The sequence below is a fragment of the Pezoporus flaviventris genome, unplaced genomic scaffold, assembly GCF_033815535.1.
Source record: "Pezoporus flaviventris isolate CSIRO_AGI_PZ_B2104156 unplaced genomic scaffold, CSIRO_AGI_Pfla_v1 ptg000188l, whole genome shotgun sequence".
Classification (NCBI taxonomy): Eukaryota; Metazoa; Chordata; class Aves; order Psittaciformes; family Psittacidae; genus Pezoporus; species Pezoporus flaviventris.
This window is the reverse complement of record NW_026892736.1, coordinates 1939736-1966768: the sequence shown is the minus strand read 5'-3', so window position 1 is coordinate 1966768 and position 27033 is coordinate 1939736. Positions and strand designations below refer to the sequence as shown.

The 27033-nt window shown below is 48.3% G+C and overlaps 1 protein-coding gene across 10 annotated transcripts in view; it reads right to left on the bottom strand.

The window, feature by feature from the left end:
• EXOC6B (exocyst complex component 6B) overlaps positions 1-27033 on the bottom strand; it is a 292989-nt gene that overhangs the window by 184520 nt on the left and 81436 nt on the right. Inside the window, exon 1 of one of the 10 annotated variants that reach the window (XM_061440971.1) lies at positions 8673-8924. The exons of the other annotated variants lie outside the window; for them this stretch is intronic. Coding sequence (XP_061296955.1) covers positions 8673-8891 — 219 coding nt within the window. The 5' untranslated portion in view covers positions 8892-8924. Of the gene's footprint in view, positions 1-8672; positions 8925-27033 lie in introns of those variants that run through there. 10 annotated transcript variants of the gene reach the window in all.

Here is a 27033-nt window from a genome sequence, read left to right as displayed (position 1 = left end):
CAGCTGCTCTCTTTGACAGACCCCCATCGACAAGTCCTCCTATTCAACCTCTACAGCCCATGCCTCTGGCAAAAGTGGACATCTAACCATGCAACCTGCCTGCCCCAGCAGCTAGGTTGACTGCAACAGGGCTCATGGCTCGTACCCCGAGCTGATCAGACTCAGCAGTGACTGGTGGAGAAGGTTAAAGCAGAACAAACAGGGCTAAACCCTAAATTTCCTCTTCCCACCCCATTTTTCTTTGCAGCAGGGAGAGGTTCCGCATCACCATGGCTTTCTCACAGCACCAGGTTCTTTCTGTGCAGTAGTATTTTCATCAGACACTTGGCATTTTACAGCAGCAGTGCCAGAATATCTTCCAACATTCTTCAACTCCATTCAAATCCACAAATTTTAACCCTAAGTATTTCACAAAGCCATCTTTTCTTGTTTTGTATAAAACACATACAGAATCACAGAACGGCTTAGCTCGGAAGGGACCCTAAAGACCATCTTAGTTCCACCCCCTGCCATGGGCAGGGACAGTACAACAACGTTTGATGCAAAACTTGGGTTTGTTGCTCTTCAGCTGCGGGTTGTTGGGTTTATTTTTGGTATCAGCAAATAAATCTCATACCAGGTACCAAAAAAAGGCATAGAACTCGGAATAAGGTCTAAAAATGACAATACCAAAGGCTGCTGTGGGGTGGAAACCCTGCCCCAGTGCCCAGGAACCAGCATTTCTGTGCCTCATTGCTACCTCACAGTGTTTTCAGCATCTCTCTCTATATGCACAGCTCTCAACTGATACCAACCAAACGCATAAACAGGCTGGAAGAGTCTTTAAGAAGAGTTGGTAATGAAATAAGAAGTTCTCACCATAAGCCAAATGGCAGAAATCATCAGATGCTGCTACAGAAGTAGCCTTGCACTCGCATGTACAGTAGGTTTTAATCATGTTTCAATAAAGAGCTCTATACATAGACATTTCTAATGACTTACTTGGTCACTTCTTTAAGTTATAAGCCAAGAAACGTTTAAGAAAAGACACTTTTTTCAAGAAATAATTAAAAATAGAAACAGCATCACAGCAAACATTTGGGAAAACGTCGGAGTCGGTTGTTTATTGGGACTCCGGCTGATTTTAATGAAAAAGATGGTTATGATTCTTTAAAAACCAGCACTTTTATGTTTTGCATAAGGAAAAGCCCCTACAATGCAACCTCCAGGGCACTTTTTAAAGTGAAAAAATCCAAAATCTCAACTGGTCGCTGGGTTCTCTGGCCAAAAAGCCCTCCTCGAAAACCCAAAGATGTGGGTTGCAAAGTATGGCAAGTATCCACAACAAGTGAAACTGGATGTACAAAAGTATGTTCTCAACATTTACTTCTGCTTATGGTGAAACTGGAACCAGATGACCCCTAACAACATATTGTGTGAAGGGGTAATTAACCAGCTGCAGATGGAGCCCAACTGCTGATCATTTACATTCGCGGCGCTGATCATTTCCATCCAACTCAAGGAAAAGGTCAGCTGGGGGGTAATCTGGGACAGTCCCTCCCATCCCAGCTTCCAAATGCATCCCTGACGCTGCAGGGCTGATCCAACCAAGAGTTCACAGGATCATAGACTCATTTGGGTTGGAAGGCACCTTAAAGCTCCTCCAGTTCCACGGGCAGGGACCCCTTCCACTAGAGCAGCTTGCTCCAAGCCCCTGGGTCCAACCTGGCCTTGAGCACTGCCAGGGATGGGGCAGCCACAGCTTCTCTGGGCACCCTGGGCCAGCGCCTCAGCACCCTCACAGGGAAGAGCTTCTTTATATCTAATCTAAACACATGTGTAGTGCACATCCCTGGAGAGATGCTGGCCTGGTGCAGGACATCTCACTAGGGCTGTGCTGGTGGAAGAGAGGTTCAGGTTCTTCTCTCATGGGTGGCTGTTACATGTAGGTTCTCCCATATGGTTTCCCTGCCCCACTTCCACCCTTGCAGGCCTCTCCAGCTCACTCCACCACAACTGTCACCCAGTTTGGGGTCATGTGGATGTGAAGGTTACAGGAAAGATCTCCAAGTGACTCTAACTGGACTGGGACCAGCCTACAGTTATGTTGCCTTGATCTTCCACTGTACCTTAAGCTGTCCTCCACTTTTCCAGTTCATTCATATGGAATTTCCAACTTCCCACTACAGGCTCCACAAGCTTTGCAGAGCACAGACAAGGCAATGCTGTCTTAGAATCAACAGAATCACAGAATAGTTAGGGTTGGAAAGGACCTGAAGATCATCCAGTTCCAACCCCCCTGCCATGGGAAGGGACACCTCACACTAAACCATCTCACCCAAGGCTTCATCCAACCTGGCCTTGAACACTGCCAGGGATGGAGCATTCACAGCCTCCCTGGGCAACCCATTCCAGTGCCTCACCACCCTCACAGTAAAGAACTTCCTCCTTAGATCCAATCTAAACTTCCCCTGTTTAAGTTTTAAGCCTTCTCCTGTCTCACCTGGAAACTCAAGCTGAAGTGGAACACAGCACATCCAAAGCCAGCATGAAGGCAACATGAACCTTTTCAAATCACTCTCGAGCTTAACAGGACACTAACCTTTGGGATGTAACACAGCACAAGGTCAGGACTTGGGTGTTCACACATCAAAAAGGTCCGGAGATGATGCCCCTTCACTACAGAAGCACCATCTGCTAAACAATAAGCCCCAAAATCAGTATCGCCTGTGCTAGTGCCCATTTGGAAAGAGTTCTTAACCAATCTCCATGTTTTATCCCACATTTGGGGGTTGAGGGAAGTCACTGTGACTTGATCACACCTGTACACGCACACAAAACCCAACTAAATTAGGACTGAAACAGCGCTACCAGCAGTACACACATGTATATGTACACACATACAGACACATACACTTTTAAAAGGGCCGGTTTCATCAAGCTGAAAACAATTATGAGCCAGATCAGTGGGGAAAAAGAACGTAATCAGAAAAACGTGAAGCCTAATTGAAAATTGGTTAAGAACATTTTAACTAGATGCTCCAAAAGCCACAATGCCACAACTGAAAAGGGCGGCCACGCTAGTTAAAAGGCAACCTGGCTCAGACGGAAGTTAAGGGGGCAATAAGGAAGAAAAGAAAAAGGGAACATGACAAATGGAATCAAGAGAAGAGCTCCAGCTGAGAAACAAAAAGCTGGTGTTAGGATGTGTAGAGGGATGATAGGGGAAGGAAGAGAGCAGAGGAAGAAATCAAGGGCTGGTTGAGTTTATCAGTGATTTCTTTTAAAAGCACATTAAGGATGGATTGTTTCTTTAGCAAAAGGAAGGGATATTTTTTTCCTGTGGAAACGCAGAACTGGAAAACAAATTGTTCAATAGTATCTTATTCTGCACTGCTATGGGAGATCATCCCACAGACATGCAAAGCACTTATCCACTTGCACTTCTACACAGTGAAGCAGCAGGCAGAACAGCAAACCATGTTTAGCTCAGGAGATAGTACAATTTAGATGTACAAGCATAGGGCATGATTTCTAATACACTGAATTTAGTTCTGATGTCCAGATTCAAACAGATGGGTGGAAAAATTGCTCTGGTTTCAGACCCCAGCTGATGACCAGACTGGAAAATGTGGAGTGTTCAAGGCCAGGTTGGACACAGGGGCTTGGAGCAAGCTGCTCTAGTGGAAGGGGTCCCTGCCCGTGGCAGGGGTCGGAGCTGGAGGAGCTTTAAGGTCCCTTCAACCCAAACCATTCCATGATTCTAACATGATTCCTTCAAGGTTAGTGAACTGTAAGTACTCAGGCAGTTTGCGGTTTAGTGCCGCCAACAACCTGAGTATTTCAAAGAAAGCCAAAGGTAGACTAGAAATTAGGTTCATGTTGTTATCAGAGGGGGGTTAAGCGAACAGATTGATCAAGTGCGAAGTACCTTCATATCTGGAGAGAGCAGAAGGCTGAAGAATATCCTGGCAATTATTTTCCACTGATTGTATCTGCAATCCTTTAGGAAACGAAGGGGACAAACGTTAAAAAAGGAGGAAAGAACAACAAAGCAAGGAGAGAGACCAGGCAGGCAAGAAACATTCATGAAGAGTGAAATGAAACGGCACAGAAACCTGCCAATGACAATAAACTGAGGTGTTTGCACCACTGAAGCCAACAAACGTCAAGGGAATTTTAAGGGAAATTAAATCCACAACTGAGACACTGAAGGATGGACAAGGGGACGCATCCAGGGAAGACTGAGAGGTTTAGAGGGGACGGAAAGGTGAAGTATCTGCCTGGGATCCAAGACAACAGTGAAAGCTGAAGGAGCGGCCACCATGAGAGATGGGAGCAGAGCACAACCCAAGTGCCCAGGGAAGAGATTCTTCCTCACATCTAACCTGAACTTCCCCTGTTTCAGTTTGAACCCATCACCCCTTGTCCTATCACTACAGTCCCTAATGAAGAGTTCCTCTCCAGCACCCTTGTAGCCCCCTTCAGACACTGGAAGCTGCTCTGAGGTCTCCACGCAGCTTCTCTTCTCCAGGCTGAACAGCCTCAATGTTCTCAGCCTGTCTCCATATGGGAGCTGCTCCAGCCCCTGATCATCCTCATGGCCACCTCTGGACTTGCTCCAACAGCTCCATACCCTTCTCATGTTAAGGACACCAGAACTGCACACAGTGCTGCAAGGGGGAGGTCTCACGAGAGCAGAACAAAGGGGCAGAATCACCTCCTTCGACCTGCTGGTCACGCTCCTTTTGATGCACAGTAACAAAGAATGCAACCTCAGAGAGGGGCACCAAGGCCAGGTCTCATCCTTAATGGCACCACCTGAGACCAGGCAACAGCAATAACGTGACAAGAATAAATACATGCCAAAGACAACCAAAGGAATACTTTGCTAGTAAACCAAACACGGTGTGTAGAGCGCTGTTCTCCTCCATGAGTCAGAACTTGATCCATTTTCCCGTAACACAGCAAATGTAACAACCCAAGAATTCCCAAGTTTCATCAAAATCCATAAACACATTTTATTCTCCCCAGAAGAACATTGAACTTGGCGGGACAGAGTACCACAGTGGTGGCCCCAAGTCAAGAAAAATCCTCTTTTGAAGAGTCAAAACACCTCCCAGGGATTAAATGCAGTAGGTCTGGAAAATGGGCATCTACTCTAAATACACCCATTCTCCTTTGTCATACACAAAATGGCCATAAAAAGCTTGTAATTATTCCATGTTTACATTAACAGCATGTTAAAAACACGTCATCCCTGTGAGGTGAGGGAAGTCATCCGGGTCAGACAAACTGGCAAACTGAAGAACATGTGGATTAATAACTTGCCCAAGGCCACACAACGAGAGTTATCAGAGTCACAATCAGAACACCAAAACCTTTGGCTGCCGGAGCCGTGCTCAACTTTAAACTCTTCTTTTGCCTCTTTAATTTGGTCTTTGCCACAAGAAGAAAAACATGAAGCAGGAATCTATTAGTCCTATGGTCATAAAGCTTTAAGAGATCACAGCAGTCAGGTAGGCTGATATAATGAAGAACTGCAGACAAGGAGTCGGCCACTAATACCTACTCTAAGGCCAGTAGTTGTGGTTGACCTGAACACAAAGCTTTTAGGGAAAACAAGTTGTTCTGATTGCAAAGGTTTGCCAGGGATGATGCAATGTCCACCACAAATCCCAATGGATTGTTCCAGGAGCTCACTACCTCCATGCCTCTGCCTAGCTTCGACCTTTGCCATTGCATCTTTATGCTCCATCCCTGGCAGTGTTAAAGACCAGGTTGGATGGGGCTTGGAGCAAGCTGCTCTAGTGGAAGGTGTTCCTGCCCGTGGCAGGGGGCTGGGATCAGCTTTAAGGTCCCTTCCAACCCAGTCAGACTGGGATTCTATCTTGGCAAATCTTTGGCTGCTTATACTAAAACAGTAGCTCCTATCAGTGCTTCCTAACAAACATCCAGAGAAGCAGAGGTCGCAAACCCTCTCCTTTCATAAATCAAAGGTATTGAGTTTCTCAAGCCGTGCATGCAAATCCAGTTTCCTACCCCTCACCCTGATGAAGGTTCAAACTGTCACACCTTTGTACAACAAAACCATTAATAACTCCAGCAATATTAGGACAAATACTGCGTTGCACAAAGTGATGCTCTGCAGGTCAAGTTACATTAACACTTGTCATGAGGATGTTCAGTAAAGCTCATACATTTCTTGCTTGTAGTTTTTGCCTGAACTGTGCTATTCTATGCCCTGGAAGACGCAGCATCTGGAGAGGACAGGTCAAAAGACTAAATATTTTATTCTGTTTCCATGATAAAAGATAACACTCCAAGCAGAAGTGTCCTCCTCTGCTTTAATTTGACAGAGGAAAAAACAGGTCCTTCTGTTCCCCTATGGATTCTGACCATAAGAAAGCTCATTCCTTTAGGGCATCCTGAGGTCTGTTGGAATTGACTGCACGTCAAAGATCTTTCTTTGACTCCATCCTACCCAGATACCCTACATACGCAGAGGTGTCTCCAAAAGGACTCCAAAAGCATTTCTCTCCGTAACTTCCACCCCTTCCTTAGTGTATCTGTAAAACCACCCCACTGTGCCCTTCAGCAACTCATATCAACTTATCTGCCATGCTCTTCAGAGCTGCTGGGAGGACAATGCCTGGCTGTAAAGAGATTCACTGATGAAAGGCAATAACAAGCAAGACATTTAAGAGCCATGAATGACCAGAAGGGCTTAAAATCCACCCCACATTCCTCTGCACAAGGATGAGTTTCCTGGTTCTTCACTGCTATGAAATATTCAGCCATCACAGTAAACCATTTAATAAGGGGAAAATGAGCTGAAGGTGAACCAAGCAATCCTATACTGTGATAGAGAAGAGGCAGCAGTAACAAACAATGCCAAAACTAAACCCAACAGAAGGAAGCAAGCTTAAAGATCTTATTCAGCCTCAAGACATTCCAGACCAACGGGACCATGGCAACTGGACAAGTCTGCATCTATCATTAAAGAAAGGATTAACCATAAAATATAACTGCATCTAATCAATAATCTTTGAAAAACTGCTCACAGGTTAAAAAAGGTGAATAAGGAATCAGCTTTTGTTTTCCCTGCTCATTTTCTCTCTTTCCCTATCTCCAGTTTCAGAGGCATCACCAAACCTCACACCTCTGCTTCATGTTAAGCCAGCGTGATCCTTCCCAGTCATGTGTTGAGAAGCCAGTCCACACATCACCAACCACATTCACATTCCCACATATGTGCATGATACAGAGACCCCATCAAAACCAGGCTAAAGCAAAGCCTCCGACTCAATTCCACTACTGATCCCACCACACGAGCTTCAGGAGCTACCACACAGCATCTATCCAGCGACCTGGCCTGAAGTTCACATTCAGTCAGCACTTCTGATAAACAACACTTCCCCATTGCTTTTTCCCAAGGTTTCCAACCAAAATGTAACTTTCCACATCTTCAGAGAAACTGACTCTTCTTTGGATCCTGGATGGGCTTCAAAGCTATTATTCCATTTGATTTCTACATCCTCTTGTATTACTCCTCCTCCTATTCAGATGGCAAGGAGATTATTTTTTCTACCACCAGTTTCAGTAAGAAGTGGCAGCAAACTTAGAAGTTATCACCTAAAACTAACAAATACATAGATAAAAATTACGAAGAAATAAGAAGAAATCCTGTTAGACAAAATCAGGAATTCCTACCTCAGTCTAACACTGGTTGTGACAGTAAAACAGATGCCTAGAAATCAAGTCATTTCTAATCACAACAGTGCAGGAATGTATTTCAAATGAAGCTTTTTGGAGTGTTGGGAATGGTTGGGTTTTTTTAAGGGTGGTGTAAGAAAGAGACAAGATGACCCCATGCTAAGAGGGTCTAAAAAAAAGCCTACAAAATTCCAACTAAGAAGAAGTTGTAAGACACAAGCATCACCTTCTAGACCAGACTTCTGACTTGCAATTGCTGATATTAGTGACATACAACTGATACATCAAGAACTTCATTCCTCAAAATAACTCAGATATTCATCAGAAACAGACCCCACAGGCAGATCAGGGTTTTTAACTCTTGGTACTCCTCCAAGATACTGAACATGCCAAGAACCAGTGCCTTGAAAAGCATCGCCACATCACCTCTGCTTGCTGGTGGGGTTCACACATACACAGGACCCCAATTCCATCACCTACAGGACAACACGATTGTATTTCCAAAGCCTGAGAGAGGAGGCACCACCAAGGAGGGCAGCAAGAGGAGGCTGAAGGCATCCTCATACCTGAAAAGGTGCTGGAAGAATCAGAGCAGATGTGCAAGGCAGAATGAACTGGGCTGGGACATCCAGTCTAGGTCATGCTTTGCCTAGAAAGGTTGGACCAGATGATCCTTGAGGTCCCTCACAACCTGGTGTTCTATGAGACGTTTCTAAACTTGCAAAAGCCCCCCACAGTTAAGCATCACGTTTTTGGTCAAGCATTTTGCAGCTGTCTCATGGTAGCACTGAGTGTGCCCTGTGCCACGTGTTAGACAAAAAACACAGTTATACTTACCATGGTTCACTAGAAAGAGTCAGCCCGGCACACTGGAGGTCCAGAAGGGCCCCTGAGTCATGTCTGCTTGAGGCAGCTACCACACACCAACCCCTTCAGCACACACCAGTGCCCAACCCTCTGTATGGGAAAAGACTTACTCTGCAAATCCTCTCCTTCAGCCACAGTGAGGAATGAGGTCTCCTTCCGAGATCTGCACCACAACCAGCCAGGGAGGGAGAGCAGTTTTGCTGAAGGCCACATAACAGTTTCCTGCTAATGATCCTCATTCCCTGCTCTACACAACCATCAGGAGCTGCAACCTCAGAGCCAATAAATAAAACCTCCAGTAAGAGCATGGAAAAGTCCATATTAAGCATGGACTCTGGTGGGAGCTTCCCTCTCTGCAAGGGCTTCTTTCATCTCCACAACAAACCTTCCCTGGACACCTGCACCCCTTGGTCCAAGGGCTCAAACAAAGGGATGCCATGGAAACAAAGGGATGCCATGGAAACAAAGGGATGCCATGGAAACAAAGGGATGCCATGGAAACAAAGCACATTCTTCACTGTGACCCACAGCCAGGGCCATCTGACCACTGTGGGTCTTCAGGATGGGTGCTCAAGAGCAAGTGAATGTGTCTTCATTTTCGCCTGACCTTTAGGATTTCAGAGGGATGCCTCCAATGCCTGGAGATCCTGTATTTCTACAGACATTAATGGAATCTAGGTGACCTTTGGAGGTCCCTTCCAACCCAAACTGTTCTATGTTTTATACCAGCCATAGAAAAAGCTTCTGAACCTGATGGGAGGAACTCCTCCTTCCACAGTTGTGAAGTTCAGCATTTCCTCAGGCTGCTTCTTGCCCTCACTTGTGTCCTACCCTCACTACACCACCAATGCTGCCAGGCAGAGAGCAAACATTTAGAGGGGAATTTAGGAAGACACAAATTGAACCCATAAGCATCCACAGGTCTTCAGTGGCCTAGAGACAGGTTCTCAGACTTCTGGGTTACATAAACACCTCCTCTCTGTATTTGGAGGGTGCCCAGAGAAGCTGTGGCTGCCCCATCCCTGGCAGTGCTCAAGGCCAGGTTGGACACAGGGGCTTGGAGCAAGCTGCTCTAGTGGAAGGGGTCCCTGCCAGTGGCAGGGGTTGGAGCTGGAGAAGCTTTAAGGTCCCTTCCAACACAAACCAGGCTGGGATTCTATGACAAGACCTCATTCACCATCAGCAACTCATTACTTCTGGTTTTGGACCACGCAGAGCCTTGGCACATCAGACCTACCTATCGAACCCAGCACAGATCACTCCTGTCAACATCTATCAGCCTGGCTAGCTGGTGCACAGGGGGAGGTGACCAAAACCAGCAGCAACACTGGAAGACAGCAATGAGGTTACCAGCACAGCATGTTCTACCAAATCACGAGTGTCTACATTAAGCTCTGGAAAGCTTCCTGCCTGGTTTAGCTTCCCATGCGTTACCAAACAGACCCCAGAGCACATATATTTCTATTTGCATCTTGATATTTGGCAACAGCAAGATATATGTCCTAGCAAGAATGAAAAAAAAAAGAAGCCTTCCATTCACAATGAAACATCTACTGGACATCCCTGTGGGCCTAATTCCCAGAACACCAACATCCAAACCTCCAAATGGGAAAAACATACTGATTACCTGCCAGTAACCTCAAGAGTGGCAAGCCAAGCCCTTAATAGCAGGCTGCGTTACCATCTGCCTACCACACAGTAACTGGGAACGTGTTATTGTTCTGAGTTGGACTTAGCTGTCAAGATAATTGCTTCATTATTCATTAGATGTTCCTCTCTGCAGCTGCTCAGAAAGCTCACGTGGATAATTTACTGCTTGCACAGTATATGCTTCTCTTGACTCAGTGGGCACAGCAGGACCGCTATACCCAAGTCCATCTAAATGAAGCATTAAAGGGTTAGAGCCTGAAAAGCTGGATGTCTGCATCAGAAATTTGAAGGTCCATTCTCAGCAGGGCTTTTCACACCCCCAAAAATACTAAAACATTGAAGGGGAGAAAAAAATTCTACAACCTGCTCAAACCAAGTATTTCCTGGGTCAGGGAAATCCCAAGCACAAACAGGCTGGGGGAGATGGGATGGAGCAGCCCTGCGGAGACCAGTGCCTAAAGGGGCTGCAGGAAAGCTGGAGAGGGGCTTGGGACAAGGGCCTGTAGGGACAGGCCAAGGGGAATGGCTTGAACCTGCCAGAGGGGAGACTGAGATGAGCTCTTAGGCAGAAGCTCTTCCCTGGGAGGGTGCTGAGGCGCTGGCACAGGGTGCCCAGAGAAGCTGTGGCTGCCCCATCCCTGGCAGTGCTCAAGGCCAGGTTGGACACAGGGGCTTGGAGCAAGCTGCTCTAGTGGAAGGTACCTTCATGTGCCCTGGCCCAACCTCACACATAGACTGGTATTTCTTTAGCCACCCCTTATTTTTCCAATGTTCACCTGCTGCCAATCCTACTAACATCCCCCTCAATCTCATTCCATGATTTAACATCAACTGTAAAGGTAACAGCAGATCAAAGGGATGGAGAGTCCAGAAAGACTTGCTGACAGCTCGGAAATCCTGCTGCAGATCACCCAACTGGAGTGAGGGGCATTACTCCTCAACGAGCCACTCTGAACTGAAAAGCCTGATAAATCATACCCAAGACTGGATCACCACACTTACATACCCACTTCTACCCATCTGCTGCAGCTACGACATACACTATTACTTGCTTCATCAGCTCTCACCAAATGACAACAAACCTTGACTCGTGTGCCAAGCCTGCTTCAAACAAGCGCAGGACACCTAAAAATGGTATTTCTTTCAAGCCCTGCAGCTCTGTGTTCACACTGTCCTTCATGGAGAACACGAGGAGTATGTCATGGTCTTCCATCCGGAAAGCTCAGGCCAAAATCCTTTCCATGCTCCCTTGGCTGCACCTCAACCTCTTCTTCCGTGTTCAATGCATGACGCAGTCTGGAAGAAACTAAAGGACCCAAAGAGCCCAGAGGTTCTCAGGAGGAGAGGGAAGGGATTGTCCTGACGTGGATTACATTGCTATGTTGTTAATTACCATCGAGCCAGCTTTCTATTGAGATTACAGGCTGCCACGCTGCTGTTGTAACCTCTGAAGTCTCTCCAAAACCTCCTTTCCCTGTTGCTAGCTTAGCGCTCTTGGTCGAGTCCCAAGCTGTGGAAATTTGGGCTGTGTTTTGATCAAAGCCCTCCTCGTGTTCCGTGCAAATTTCAACACTTGTGGTCGCTGGGCTCCCTCGCCAAGCTCCAACCATTGCCTTTCAACACCCGTTGCTCCCTGCTTCTTTCAAGGGGTGATTAGGCACGGCTCTCAAGCAAAGCTGGTGTTTCAGAAGTCGTTTGAAGGCCTGGGACAGAGGTTTACATAATAATCATGGGTTTGGTTAATTAGGCTTTGCAAAATGTTTCAGTTTTAGATCAAACCACTCAACTTTTTATCCCCCTTCTCAGAGATGCGCTCTATCTTGGAGGGAGCGATGAGGAAATTAGAGAAGCAAAAGAGCTCACAGAGAACCACTTTAGAAGGACACACTTCAACCCCCCCCCCCAAAGATCCCCATGTCTGCACACACACAGGGGCTCCTCAGCAAAGCACAGCTCCCATCTCTGAGAACATAACCTCTGTTAATGAAGTCAGAGCATCATCACCTCCTACTGCCAGCAGCCTGAAGGCCATATGAAACCCATACATCACTGATGGGGAACGAACTAACGCAGCTCCCTTTGAGTTACAGTTCATCCGCTTCTCCCAACCACAGCGTTCATACCAGACACACAGAAGAAAAGCAGTAACAACCTACTGCACCACATTAGTAAAGTCTCTTAATGAAAGAAACCAAACCTCTGAGGGTCACTTCTGACCTACACAAGACATCACTGTGTTCTTGGTTCTGGCCATAGTTGAAGGTGTCCCTGCTCGTTGCAGGGGGCTTGGACTAGATGACCTTTGAAGGTCCCTTCCAATCCAAACTAGTCTTTGATTCTACAAACAACTTTCTCCCTCAGGTGCCTTATCTGAAGAAATAAAACCTCAAGCTTTTTCACTGGGTTACTGTCCAACACAGCATCTTTCCTTAAATGCAGAAATCCAAAGCAAGATACTCCAGGGTGAGTAGGGGAGAGGGTCCTAGTGGATGACAAGATGACCATGAGCCAACACTGTGCCCTTGTGGCCAAGAAGGCCAATGGCATCCTGGGGTGTATTAGAAGGGCGGTGGTTAGTAGGTCGAGAGAGGTCCTCCTTCCCCTCTACTCTGCCCTGGTGAGACCGCATCTGGAGTATTGTGTCCAGTTCTGGGCCCCTCAGTTCAAGAAGGACAGGGAGCTGCTGGAGAGAGTCCAGCGCAGGGCAACGAAGATGATTAAGGGAGCGGAGCATCTCCCTTATGAGGAAAGACTGAGGGAGCTGGGTCTCTATAGTTTGGAGAAGAGGAGACTGAGGGGTGACCTTGTAAGTGTCTATAAATATATAAAGGGGGAGTGTCACAAGGATGGAGCCAGGCTCTACTCAGTGGCAAACAATGATAGGACAAGGGGTAATGGGTACAAACTGGAACACAAGAGGTTCCACTTAAACTTGAGAAGAAACTTCTTCTCAGTGAGGGTGATGGAACACTGGAACAGGCTGCCCAGGGAGGTTGTGGAGTCTCCTTCCCTGGAGACATTCAAAACCCGCCTGGACACATTCCTGTGTAACATTATCTAGGTGTTCCTGCTCCAGCAGGGGGATTGGACTAGATGATCTTTTGAGGTCCCTTCCAATCTCTAGCATACTGTGATACTATGAGTATTTTGCCCTTGGCATTGAGATATACATAAGGCTTCTGCCAAAAAAAATGGTATCATAGTTAGGGCAATTTTACATCAATTTGTGCACACACGATGAACGTCTGAACGCCCAGGTCTATGCTGGATGGCATCAGAGATATGGATTCCTCGCTCTGTGCCTGTCAGCGCTCCCAAGAACAGGTTCTGATGGTGTTTTCACAAAGGAAGGACCATCTTCCAAATACACCCTGGAAGCTGATCATGTAACTGCTGACAGAGGTTATCTGTTGTCTTTAAAAGACATAATAATAACCCAGAAAAGCTTCTAACCATAAAGCCATCCCTGCACTGACACGACAAGCATCAGGAGACCTCCCTGAACACAGGACTCAAACCAATCCCTCCTGCAAGAGTTCAGCTTGGGTGAAACCAAGAAGCATGAAGCTGTAATGCCTGAGAGGTGATAATAACACTGGTGGGTAGGGAAGCATTTCACAAACCTTCTCGAGCACGCTAATGGGGAACTGCAGGCTCGACCCTTTGGCTGGACACGTAGCTGCGCTCTAGGAAGGGATCCAAGATGTTCCACGCTTCTTCCAGATGTCAGCAAAAAGATCAAATGGCCAACAAGGCCAGCTCCTGCCCCTGGCCCCAGGGAGAGGTTATTTCTTCTGCAACATCAGGCTTGAATTCATCCCACCCCAAGTGTGGTCCAAAGACACTCAGTCTATGGCAAGGCCACAGCTCATTTACTCTGGGACCGAAGCTGCAAAGGGCAAATTCCAGATAAATAGGGGCTAGAGCTTCATTCACTGCAGAAGAGTTTCCCTCTGGACATCCTGACCCCTCCTTGTGTACAAATACCAAAACACCATGCAATTTGTCACAAGCAGGACAAGAGTTACCCAAAACGAACACCACCAAATATGATGTTCTCTCCCCATGGCATCTTCTGTGGACCAAGATAAGCCCTGAATGATTTTGCTGCTCTTCTGAGCTGGCATTTGTCAGTGAGGGCACTCAGAATGCATTGCTACAGCTGCAGGCATGCAAACCAGATTTGCCTGGGTTTTCTTTTGGTTAGCTGGAAAATCAAGGACTGACAAAATGTCAACCTCTACCAATGGACACAAGGGTGAAATGCACTGAGGATAACAGGGATTTCCTACAGAGGTCTCAAACCAGCACAGCAAAACATTCCTTAAGGTCCAAAATCAACAACCCCAGTTGGCTCCATTAGTACTGGGACTATTCCCACCCTTCCATGATAGGTTTTTAACATCCTTTGAACAACAAAACCAGGTAGCATCAGTCCTTCCCACAGACCCAGAGCTGACCTTCTGAAGCACCACACACATGGGAGTGCAAGGTACTCCAGCAATCATTTCAAACTTCCCTGCAGAGTCTTGAACAGATAAATTATTCAGCAGCGTTCCTTGAAGATGCACAAGGAGCAGCCGTGAGATCAAACAGAAGCTACTGAGGATGAGAAAATAAAGCTGCAATCCATATGCACGCAGAAAGAGCCATCTATAAATAGCGAAGTAGGAAGTGAAGTCTCCTTTAGCAACATAATTTATACGAAGTTGGGTTCGTTCCCAACTTCAGAAGTGAGAAACAGGAGAAGGAATAAAAATTTATTGCAATCTGATGTCGAAGTTGGACGGCAGCTTCGCAGCGCCGCGTTCCCAGCAGCTGCTTCACGTGAGAGCGAGCGACAGCTCCAGAACCCTGCAGAAAGCACGAGCTGCAGAGCAGGAAAGCTCCTTCCCCGGCACACACAAATGAGTACGCTCACATTGCTCACTGACTTCTGGAATCATAGAACGGTTAGGGTTGGAAAAGACCTGAAGATCATCCAGTTCCAACCCCCTGCCATGGGCAGGGACACCTCACACTAAACCATGGCACCCAAGGCTCTGTCCAACCTGGCCTTGAACACTGCCAGGGATGGAGCATTCACAACCTCCCTGGGCAACCCATTCCAGTGCCTCACCGCCCTCACAGGAAAGAATTTCCTCCTTAGATCCAATCTAAACTTCCCCTGTTTCAGTTTTAACCCGTTACCCCTTGTCCTGTCACTACAGTCTCTAAAGAAGAGTCCCTCCCCAGCCTCCCTATAGGCCCCCTTCAGATACTGGAAGGCTGCTCTGAGGTCTATGAGAACTTCACTTTGCCTGGGTCTGTTTGCAACCCCGATAAAAACCAACAAGCTGAGGGTGGCAAAATCAGAGAGGCAGCAGAGTGAAACTCCTGCCCCCTGCAATGGTTGTGTCCCCCAGCTTTGAGCCATCTCTTTAACCCACTGCAACCTCCGGTCTTTTTTAGTCTTTTAGTTTGTAACTGGGAGCTTTGTGGATAAACTCAGGCTGGGCAAATCTCTCCTGAAGTCTTTAGGAAGATAAAGCCCATCCGCCCAAGCTGCCCATCACTCCATGAGAAAGATCACAGAACCCCCGACTGGTCTAGGTTGGAAGGGACCTTCAAGCTCCTCCAGCTCCAACGCCTGCCACGGGCAGGGACCCCTTCCACTAGAGCAGCTTGCTCCAAGCCCCTGTGTCCAACCTGGCCTTGAACACTGCCAGGGATGGGGCAGCCACAGCTTCTCTGGGCACCCCGTGCCAAAACAAACGTTAAACAATAGAACCACAACAAGTGACCCGTTGCAGATACTTCCATCAATTAAAACAGAGTCAAGAACTTAAAAGGATTTCAGATCCATGTGGACTGACTGGGGTATCCAGCTGCACCCCCATAGGGAAGAACTTCCACCTTCTACCTAACCTCAACTTCCCCTGTCTCAGTTTGAACCCACCACCCCTTGTCCTATCACTGCAGTCCCTGATGAAGAGTCCCTCCCCAGCATCCTTGTAGCCCCCTTCAGACACTGGAAGCTGCTCTGAGGTCTCCATGCAGCTTCTCTTCTCCAGGCTGAACAGCCCCAATGTTCTCAGCCTGTGAGGTGCTCCAATCCCCTTATTATCTTCACAGCCTCCTCCGTTTTCTGTTGTTCCAACAGCTCCATGTCCTTCTGTTATTATCATAGCCAGGGCAGCAGAGACTGGGGGAACAGTGAGCAAAACCCTGGCATTTGGTGTTGGTATCATGAACTCTGGATCTTAGCTTGCACATTTCCATTGAATAAAGATTAAGAGACAGCTATAGGGGTTTTTTAAGACAGCTGCAGAAAACCAAGCCCTCAGCAGTGCCTGGAAAAGGCTCTTTGCTGGTCTGTGTGTGGCACCATAAATACATAAAGATGCTCCTTTCAGTGCAGTCTGGAGAGATGCTTTCTCCCAGTGCACACAGCCCTGGGCACTGCCTGCGTGCTTGAGCTCTGGGCTCGATCCTGGGCACCCCACTTGATCCAGAGTGATGGGGAACAGCCCTGACTTTATCTCTTTCCCCTGCAGCAGATTTTCCTCCATCACCTCGGGTCAAAGGCAGAGGCAACACTAAGCCCTGACACTGCTCCAAAACCCAAACTCACTGCTAAAGAGCAGTGTGCACCATATGGGGCCATCCCCCGGGCTGATCCAGCGTGCTGCCTTGATAGGATCCCCCCTCGATGAGCCCGTTGGAACGGCAGGAGCAGGACCGGTGACCCCGGATCTCATTATGGTCCCTGTCAGCAGCCAGACCCCCCGCTCCCATTCCCCTGCCGCTCAACCAGCCAGGAATCAATGGGTTTGAACTGCCCCTCCACACACATCTCGGCAGCACGGACACTGGGGCTGTCAGCCACCAGCGAAGAAAACTCAGAGGGAATTTCAGGCAGCAGGAGGCTCACCCACTGCCAGCATCCCAGGGATCTGCCTCTGCCCCCCACGCTGCCAGCGGGCTCCTGCAAGCAGACCTAGGGAGCTGGCACAATGAAAACCATCAATCCCTAAACACATCCCAAATACCCAGACGTCTCTTTCGCTTCCCGTGAAGCTTCTCAGTTCTGCCCTATTTCCACTTGCAAGCAGGGCACCTCCAGGCTCTCGCTGCTCCCATCTTGGTCGCCATCGTTGACGCTTCGCATCTTCTGACAGCCCGAATTAGAGCCCTCCAATTAGAACCCACACAGGGTTCCTGTAAACACGTCCCTATTACAAAGTTGTCTCTCTTTAAGTGGGTAAAACCCACTTGGGAAACTGGGATACTTCAATCTTGGGCAAGGAGCACAGAGCAAGAGCTCCGTAGCACACCCCAAACCACTAAATCCCCACTGCCCGCCCGGGGACAACCAGTACGGGAGATGGAAGAAAGCTGGTTTTATTTTCTTTTCTTATTTCAAACAATGATTTAAAGCTGCGAGGGACCTTGTTTTGAAACTCACACTGTGTGCACTCTATATATTATGCTCCGACTGACACGAGGAATTATAAGGATCCAAGTGCCAGCAAGCTCCATCAATGCTGCTCAGTCGCGATTTCGCTGCTCTGGGTTTTCTCAGGCTGCAGACAATGCAATAAAACCTCTATAAACCAATACTCTTCCATATTTCAAGCACACAGTGGAAATACTTGTTCTGCTCTTCAATGTTCTCTAAAACTAAATTTCAACTTAATGCCAAATTTCAGCTATTTTCCAGCAAGCAATTTGGGATGCTGGAACTCGGAATCAGCAATGCGCTTTGGAGTGAACTCGGCTCTTTAAGCATGTGCTTAATTTCCCCTAAAGGTGACTTCAGCATGGAGAAGCCTTTCCTAAATGGTCAAGTTTGCTGTATCGAGGCATTTAAAAGAATATAAAGGTTTGAAATGGAGTTTAATAGAGACTTATGGCTTCCCTTCCAACTGAAAATGAAATATTAATATGGATGCAATGGTATTTTTCTTGGTCCCTGGCATGTTTTTCCAATCCTCTGCATGTTATTGCGCTCCAGTTTATAGAGAAGCATTATTTGTTCAGCTGAATTATTCCCAGTTTATCCCGCATGATTCAGACGTTCATTTGAAGTTTGGACAGTGGCGATTCCTCTTCAGAAACTGGAGGGGATTTAGAGATATTTATTCTCTAAAAGCGAATTCTGCAAAGGTTGAGCTGACCCGAGATGAACATTCAATTACTTGTAATCCATTCCCTTGCATTCGAGCTTTCTAACATCTGCAGGCCAATGGTGTCACCTCCCATAGGTTTAGATCTGACATTAGGCAGAAGCTCTTCCCTGGGAGGGTGCTGAGGCGCTGGCACAGGGTGCCCAGAGAAGCTGTGGCTGCCCCATCCCTGGCAGTGTTCAAGGCCAGGTTGGACATAGGGGCTTGGAGCAAGCTGCTCTAGTGGAAGGGGTCCCTGCCCATGGCAGGGGTTGGGACTGGATGAGCTTTAAGCTCCCTTCCAACCCAGACCAGGCTGGGATTCTATGAGGCACCAGCAAACAATAAAGCCCTGAAGAAAACCATTAGGACAAAAGCAGCCTTCTCCAAGAGCATCACCACAGCTTAAGGGTCCCACCATTGCTCACTGTGAGGAACGCTGGAAAGGTTGGACTTGGTATAAAAGCCTCCTGGTGACAGTGAAATCCTACCTTCAGCATAGGCACAAGTTCTGCCTTCAGATTTGCAAGATTAATATAATTAATTTCACTGGGAGGCTCAGAATTTGGCTCAGGCACACACAGACCTACGCTCCCAGTTACACGTCAGGAAGAGGAGAAGACCCTTACGCATTTCCTTTCTCCAAGACATCTCAGAAAGCGTTTTGCATTACAACAGCCTTATCATCATTCCATAAGACCAGCAATTACTAAAATTATTCCTCCCCAGTTATTCCTGTTTGCAATTCCATAGTCATAAGTAGGTTTTTTTCCATTCCCCTATCATGTTTAAACTCCCAAAACAGGAAAAAGCAAACAACTTCTATATCGAGTACAAGCACCTACAGAATATCCCTAGACACACACAGCTGCCCTGGGCATCCTGTTCCAATGCCTGAGCACCCTCTGGGGCAGGAATTGTTCCTCAGCTCCATCTAAACCTGCCCTGGGGCAGCTTGAGGCCGGTTCCTCTTGTCCCATCCCTTGTTCCTTGGGAGCAGAGCCCAGCCCCTCCTGGCTCCATCCTCCTCTCAGGCACTTGTAGGGAGCCATCAGGTCCCCCCTGAGCCTTCTCTTCTCCACACTGAACCCCCCAGCTCCCTCAGCCCTTCCCCATCACCCCTGTGCTCCAGGCCCTGCACCAGCTCCAGTGCCCTTCTCTGGCCCTGCTCCAGCACCTCAAGGTCTCTCTTGGAGTGAGGGGCCCAGAGCTGAACACAGGATTCGAGGTGTGGCCTCAGTGCAGGGGCACAATCCCTGCCCTGGCCCTGCTGCCACACTGGTGCTGATACAGACCACGATGTCCTGCTCATCCATCCTGTCCTCCACAGCTCCACTTGCACAGATCCAGGGATGCAGCCAATAGTGTGCATCAGGACACTCGCAACGGCTGCAATATCCATGGAGAAGATCATAGAATCACAGAATAGTTAGGGTTGGAAAGGACCTTAAGATCATCCAGTTCCAACCCCCCTGCCAGGGGCAGGGACACCTCACACTAAACCATGGCACCCAAGGCTCTGTCCAGCCTGGCCTTGAACACTGCCAGGGATGGAGCATTCACAACCTCCCTGGGCAACCCATTCCAGTGCCTCAGCACCCTCACAGGAAACAATTTCCTCCTTAGATCCAATCTAAACTTCCCCTGTTTCCGTTTGAACCCGTTATCCCTTGTCCTGTCACTACAGTCCCTAATGAAGAGTCCCTCCCCACCATCCCTATAGGCCCCCTTCAGATACTGGAAGCTGCTCTGAGGTCTCCACACAGCTTCTCTTCTCCAGGCTGAACAGCCCCAACTTTCTCAGCCTGTCTTCATACAGGAGGTGCTCCAGCCCCTGATCATCCTCGTGGCCTCCTCTGGACTTGTTCCTAGGGTTCACACAGGAAGGTCAATACGAAGTTACATGAGGACAGGAAACACCAAAGCACTCATGCAAAGCACTCGGCACCACTTGAAGGCAAACCTTCCATGTGCCTCCTGACAGCTTATCACTGCCAGCCTGCCCACCACGGGAAAGAACAACCTCTCCCCAGCTCTCTTCCCAATAGCACTTGCATTTCCCCACCGGTAGGACACATGTGTCTAACACGTCCTGAGGTTCATTTGCTAATTGTGCTCCCGTTTGGGGTTAGCTAGGTCAACAGCAGCAACCCAACGGAAAATGTCAGCAACCACGTCTTTCCTAGAGGGGGGCAAGGCCCCTGACATGTGTCTGGGTTTACACTGCTGGTTTTGGCTCTTCAAAGGAAAGAAATTAAATGAACAGCTTCTTTTTTTAATCCTTTTGGAATACTAGAAAGGGTAAACGCTGAGCAACGAGGCTGAAGGCGAACGCAAGGGCCTTTGCTCTGGCCACACGTATTTTAGTCGAAGCTGGTTTAACATTCCCAAGTCCCTCCAATATAATCCCCTGCAGCTGTCATCACCCACACACCAGGTTCCCAATAAATGCTCAAGCCACAGATCTCCCTCAGCAAGATTACGAGGCCACGGATATTGCAGGTTAGGAACCAAAGAGCAGTTGGATATCCCTCCTGTGGCACCAAGCCAGGTTGCCAAGTCTCATCCTCAGGATGGCCTCCATGGTCTCACCACCTTCAGTGGCTCTCTGCTCAGAAAAGCCCAGTTTCAAGCCCACAGTCCAAACTCTAAAGAGGTTCTGCAGCTCCAGAGCTGGGCTGATCCTCTACAAAAGCACTCAGAGACTGTGGTCCTACTGCAGACGTAGTTAATGATGCTAAGAAACCACTTTGCTCTGCCAAAGGGTACCACCACCATCACCACGGCGCGAGCATCCTGCATCTGCTCCAGTGCAAAGTCTGGTCATGAAAGGGAAGAACAGAAAACGCTGCAGAGAATCCTGCAGCAAGTACCACAGCCTTGTCTGCTGCAAATATTAACAGCTGCCTGGTCCTGCTCCAAGGAGGTTCTAATGCAGATGCCAAGAAATTCAATTCTTGCTGCAAAACTACAGTAAGAATGTTTAAAGGTGTAAGACACAAGAAGCAAGGGGTGCGAAGAGAAGGAAAATACAAGGAATAGAAGAAGATGGTCAAAATTCCCAGGAGAGCAGGAGATGAAGTTGCTTTCCAAGCTGGAGGTAAAAGGTCTGAGCTACTACAAGTCATCGCACACAGCAGGGTGCAAGACACAAGGTACAGTCCCAAACCTTTCTTGGCCTGCTTTTCCAAGACAAACATAACGACAGCGTTGATGTTTCTCATTCCTAACACAAGATACCTTTGTTGGGAGCCAAGAGAGATACAGACAGTGGGGTTTGGCAAGAGCTCCCTAAAAACATAGGGCAGCCTTCCCACTCTCTTCTTTTACTTCGCCCCGCCGTGGTTTCTTCTGTTCTGGCCTCCTTTCCACAGTCATTTCTTGACCTTTCCCTTCCTAAATACAAACTCATTCCCCTGTCTGCCACCTCTCCTTGTTTCTCCTTGGCAAACCTTGCTGGGAACACGGGAGCCCAGAATGACTGAAGAACGATACCTATAAATACATAGGGTTTAAGTGAACGCTGGACGTAGGTCTGTGCTCTGCGCACAGCCTGCTGCACCAGGTCTTTCTCTGCACTTTATGATTTTAATAGACATCCAACCAGGAAAACATTTACAGTTATGCAATGGGAGCAATGATTAAAACCAGAAACACACATCAGCTCCTAAAAAAGGATGTGGAGCAGCCAAGGGGTGTCCATGCTGCTAACCCAGCTCAACATCACCACCTCCACCCTCTCCATCCACTTCCCACTTTGCGCTGCTCTGTCTGAAACTAAATCCAGCTCCCCAGGAGAGCGGCTGTCCTGCTCCTGCCCGTCAGCAGCTGCTTCCTGATGGAAGGCTCTTCAAAGGTGCGCTTCAAACAGGCACCTTCTCCCACCTCCGCCCCTGCTGAACCAGCACAGACCACAGTAACCCAGACAACAGCTTTTTTTCTCCCAGGCTCGAGGAATGCTTTCTGGTTTATAACCCCGTAAGAGGGTTATTCACCACAAGAGCCAGTGGTGAATCCTCGTCTCTATTCTCACATCGCCTAAGTCACACCATAAAACCAATGCTCTCGTCTCACGAATACCAGGGAAGTCTCTCTCCATAACTTCTTCTCAAGTCACATTTTGCCCTACTGATGGGACACCAGCCAGCTCCACCCCCCCAACAACAGTTTATAGCAGCTCAACTCTGCCTCCCAATTAGGAACTTAAAGGCTTAAAGAAGCTTTCTTCATTTAAGAGGCAGCTGCAATAGGCAAACATTAACAAACCAATAAAGAAGAGAAATAAACAGTGATCAGTGAAGCAACACGATAGAAAAGGCAAAGGATTGGCTTTGCAGCTTCCTCCCAGGAGGACTGGAACAAGGGAGAAGTAAAGGGTCAGACAGCTTAGCGGGATGATGAGATGTTGCAAAGCCACCGACGGGGATAAACAGAGTGCAAATCAACAACAGGCAGGAGGGTTTCAGCATCCCACATCACCCTCTTTCAAAACACCATCAACATGGGACTTCCAACCGTGTTGGACCCAGTGTGAGCAGGGTTTGGAGGTGGAGTCTCCTCCCTATGCACACAGTCTGACAAAGCAGCAACAGACTACGCGAGGATTGTGGTAGGACCCCAAGTCTACACGAGTGCAATACCAAGCAGCTGCCAGCCCTATCACAACAGCCTTTGGTCCCCTATACAAGGTCCTGTGCAGTCCAGCCCTGTCCACCATGTACCACACAGTCTCAGCACACTCACTGTCTAACGGCAGATGGATAACCTGCAGTAACACTCTCCTGCAAGCCATAGATCGTAAGACCATTGCTAACCTACTTCAATGCACCTGTACAAATTAGGGTCAGCGAAGAGTAGATCCCCAATGGAGACCCATGGGCCACAACTCTGTGCTGACACTCCCGAGGAGGACAGTGGCAGCCCTAGGTCCAGAGGAAGAAGAAGGGGTACTGCATCTATATGCCCAAGCCTCCCTCTGCCAGCAGCTGTAGTAGAGGCTGTGCAAATAGCATTGCTTGGCCAGTGAGAGGACTGAGACCCTAAAGGATGGGTACCCTCTTGTGCCATGGATTAACAACACTGGCAATGTTTGGGCCTGGGTAGTTGAAGAATTGAAGTGACCAAGGCACCCTACCAAGACCTGTCCCAGTGCAGGACGGGCACAGATGTTAACACAGCAGGAGTTAAGTAACTCCTCAACTCCCATAGCTCAAGGACAGTTCTTCATTAGGCCGGGAGGCTTCAGAGTCTTTACAAATGGAATCACAGAGTGGTTTGGGTTGGAAAGGACCTTAAAGCTCATCCAGCTCCAGCCACGGGCAGGGACACCTCCCACTAGAGCAGCTTGCTCCAAGCCCCTGTGTCCAGCCTGGCCTTGAACACTGCCAGGGATGGGGCAGGCACAGCTCCTCTGGGCACCCTGTGTCAAAACAAATGTTAACAACAGAACCACAAGGGACCCATTGCAGAGATTTCCATCAAATCAAACCAAGCCTAAGAATTTAAAGGGATTTCAGATCCATGGGGATGACCGGGGAGTTCAATTCTGGAGATGGGAGAACATCGGGGCTTAAAACCCTCCCAGCATCCACAAGGTTTATCCTATACCCAACTCTTAGAAGGAGGTTTACAGCTTCTGCTGAAGCCACAGTCAGGTACTGATCAGGAACTGTGTGAGTGATAGCTATGATTTTACAAGCAGCACAACCCTCATGCCCTTATTTCTTAAATAAGGGATGCAGCTTACATCCTTGTACAAACAGCAGCTAGGGGGTATTTTCATCCTCATTATCCCACAATACAACAACAGACATCATCACAAGGAGCAGGGCTTTAATTCACTTACACACTTCAGCATTCAAAAGACAACACCACAACCTCTGTTCCCAGCTGCTCTTTGCCCTTGAACCTCCACAAAGCTCTTTTCTCCAAGCCTTGCCCAGGCTGCTGACCCCTTCTCCTGCAGGTTGTTCACCTCCTCGGTGACCACACACGCACTGTTAATGCCTTACGAGGTCCACCACAACACAGAGCATCACCACAAATTACACACTTGAAACACCCCACGAGAATTTAACAGAGAATCAACAACAAATGATGAGACAATACAATTATTCTTTGGGGCTGGAAGATTAAGGTTATGGGGGTTTGAGTTAAGAAAGAAAGCAGGGTGCAAAAGCTACCCGGGTCATTGCGTTGTACAAGCAATGGTTTGCGAGATGATGCTCTCCAAAGAGCCAAATGGGTTCCTTCTGGGCTATGTGAAGCCCTTGTAAACAAACTCATTAGGTTAGATCTTAAGAGAAGTAAACAAATAGTTGGCATCCGACACTGCTGCTTGCTTGCACAACTCAAAACCAACCCGTGCCACTTGGAAGTCACGCTGCCCGCCCCTCAGTGCGCCCATGAGAGGTGCACACAGCAGCAAGGACATGGGGGAGTTCCTCCTGCTCCAAGCAACGGGGGGACTCCAGTGTTGGTTCAGACAAGCCACAGGGATGCTCGGATGAGGCACAGGTCCAAATACAGACAATGCTCTTGGATGCCATCACCTCAAAGCGCAAGCAGGCATCAAGGCGTGTAACCCTGCTCCTCCGTACAGTGCTGGAGCCCTGTCCTGTGCTGCTCTCCATCCTCTCCACCATGGCCACTCTGCCCCCACCAAGAGGAAGGGGCAGAGGAGAGGAGCCACCTAATCCCAGCAAAGCTCCAGCAACCCTGGGGAGAGCAGGTAAGGGGACACCAGACCTAACCTTGCTGAGAGAAGCAAAGCAGAGGAGGAGATAGCAGTGATGCTCCACTGTGCCTGCCACTGTGAAGTCCTCTTGGCACAGGTCACATTCCCCATGGAGATCAAGGCAGTTCAGGGAGAGGAAACTCCACAATAACGAGCTCCTGGTTAAATATCCCAGTATTCAGCAGTGATCTGAGTGAGACTGGAGCAAGCCCAGTGTGCTGCTGAGGAGCAAAGCACTCCCCAGGAGAGGGCAGTGGCACACACAGGACCCAAATCTAAACCCTTCCTCCTCTGTTCAGGTTGGGTTTTCCTCATTTTAGTGTATTTTATACAAGTCTCGAGGATGGTAACAAAATAAATCTGGGAAAACACATACGCTCCGAAGCCAAGCAACAAACATCACAGAAACAGTCAAATGGGGCTGGAGTTGGCACTTTGCTGCTTCAGGCAGTTTTAGTGTCCTACTAACCCCTGATCAGCACCAGAAAACAAACTTGATTCAGTCCACTCTGAGCAGGGTAGAGAGGAACCTTCCAGCAAGGGTGACAGCACCCACTCTACAATACCAAAGGATGGAGGCACATCCCCTTCACTTCACCAAGCTAATGAGACTCCAGCCCACCAGCATGGGGCCATGGAGGGAAGATCATTTCTGGGGCCATATGCCATTGATGGCTGATGTGCACCAGAGGAGTGAGGAGCAGATATGCCTTCATTTTGAAAACAAGGTGCAAAACCCTTTACATACTTCAATAAATTATTGCTGAAACCCACGTGAGCCTTTCAAGAGAGACCTGTAAGAAGAGTAATCCTGCCACCCTCTATGAGAGCGTAATTACCAACACTTGAGAGCTGAAAAGCACCACGGGCAGCAATCCAACACCATGACCTCTCTGCCAAGTCCTAACACTTGGACAACCTCTCTTTCCACATGCTCCAAGACCTGGTCAAAACTCTGCCTGGGGTATGGGATCTCACTGCTCTCCACGCTATCTTGGGCAAGGATCTGCCACAGAGGGAGCGTGTTCCCATTCTGCAGGCTCCAGCCCTCTGCTGACAGCGTTACCAACACAAACCACAGCACCTTGAAGGATTAGCACATGGTGCGTAGTAAACACAACAAGGAATTCACCTTCAGATTGGTCTCTTGCAATGTGAACATCTGGAGCAGGTCACCGACTCCTTCCACAGCTGGACCAAAGCAAAACGCTGCTGCTGTAAAGTCACTCCTTGCCAATAAACTGCTCCACAACCCACCCACTCCCTTTCCTCAGGGATTACTCCATGAGAAGACCTCCAAATATGTTATTATTGGTTGTTCCCTACTAATACCCTCATAGATAACCCGGACTTTTATTCATCTATATTGCATCATGAGCAGGAAGTGGGGTTAACTTCACCCGTCCCAGAGCAGGATGGGGTTTACCATGGCTGAGTTGGGAAGGGGACGCATGGGGCACCAGGGACCTATTCTGGATAACACAGCAGCATCCTCTCATTTCCTACAGTGCCCATTCTTCCCTACACCTCACGTTATGAAGAGGGCAGCAACCACTGCTCAGCAGCCCTGTTTCCCCACCAAATTCGCACTATGGCAAAAGCCTCAGACACAGAATAATGAGAAACGAAACCCCATTATTTACCATCATCTCCTTTGGGGCACAGATTTCATCCCTAGCCCTGTAATGCCGGCACTGGGAGTTCACAGCCACCACCCCAAAGCATGGCCAAGCGGGCTGGAAGCCAGCAAGGAAACACCAAAGGGAAACCAAGGAAAGGATGGGAGAGGAAACAGCACGGGCTGGTGCAGAACTGAGCCTGCAAAACAGCCTGATGGCAGCACAAAAGAACCAAAACTGGCTGTTTCCACAGCTTTATCCCACTGGCATCTCCCATCCCCATCCCAATGCTGTAGAGAACTCTGCATCTCCAGCAGTC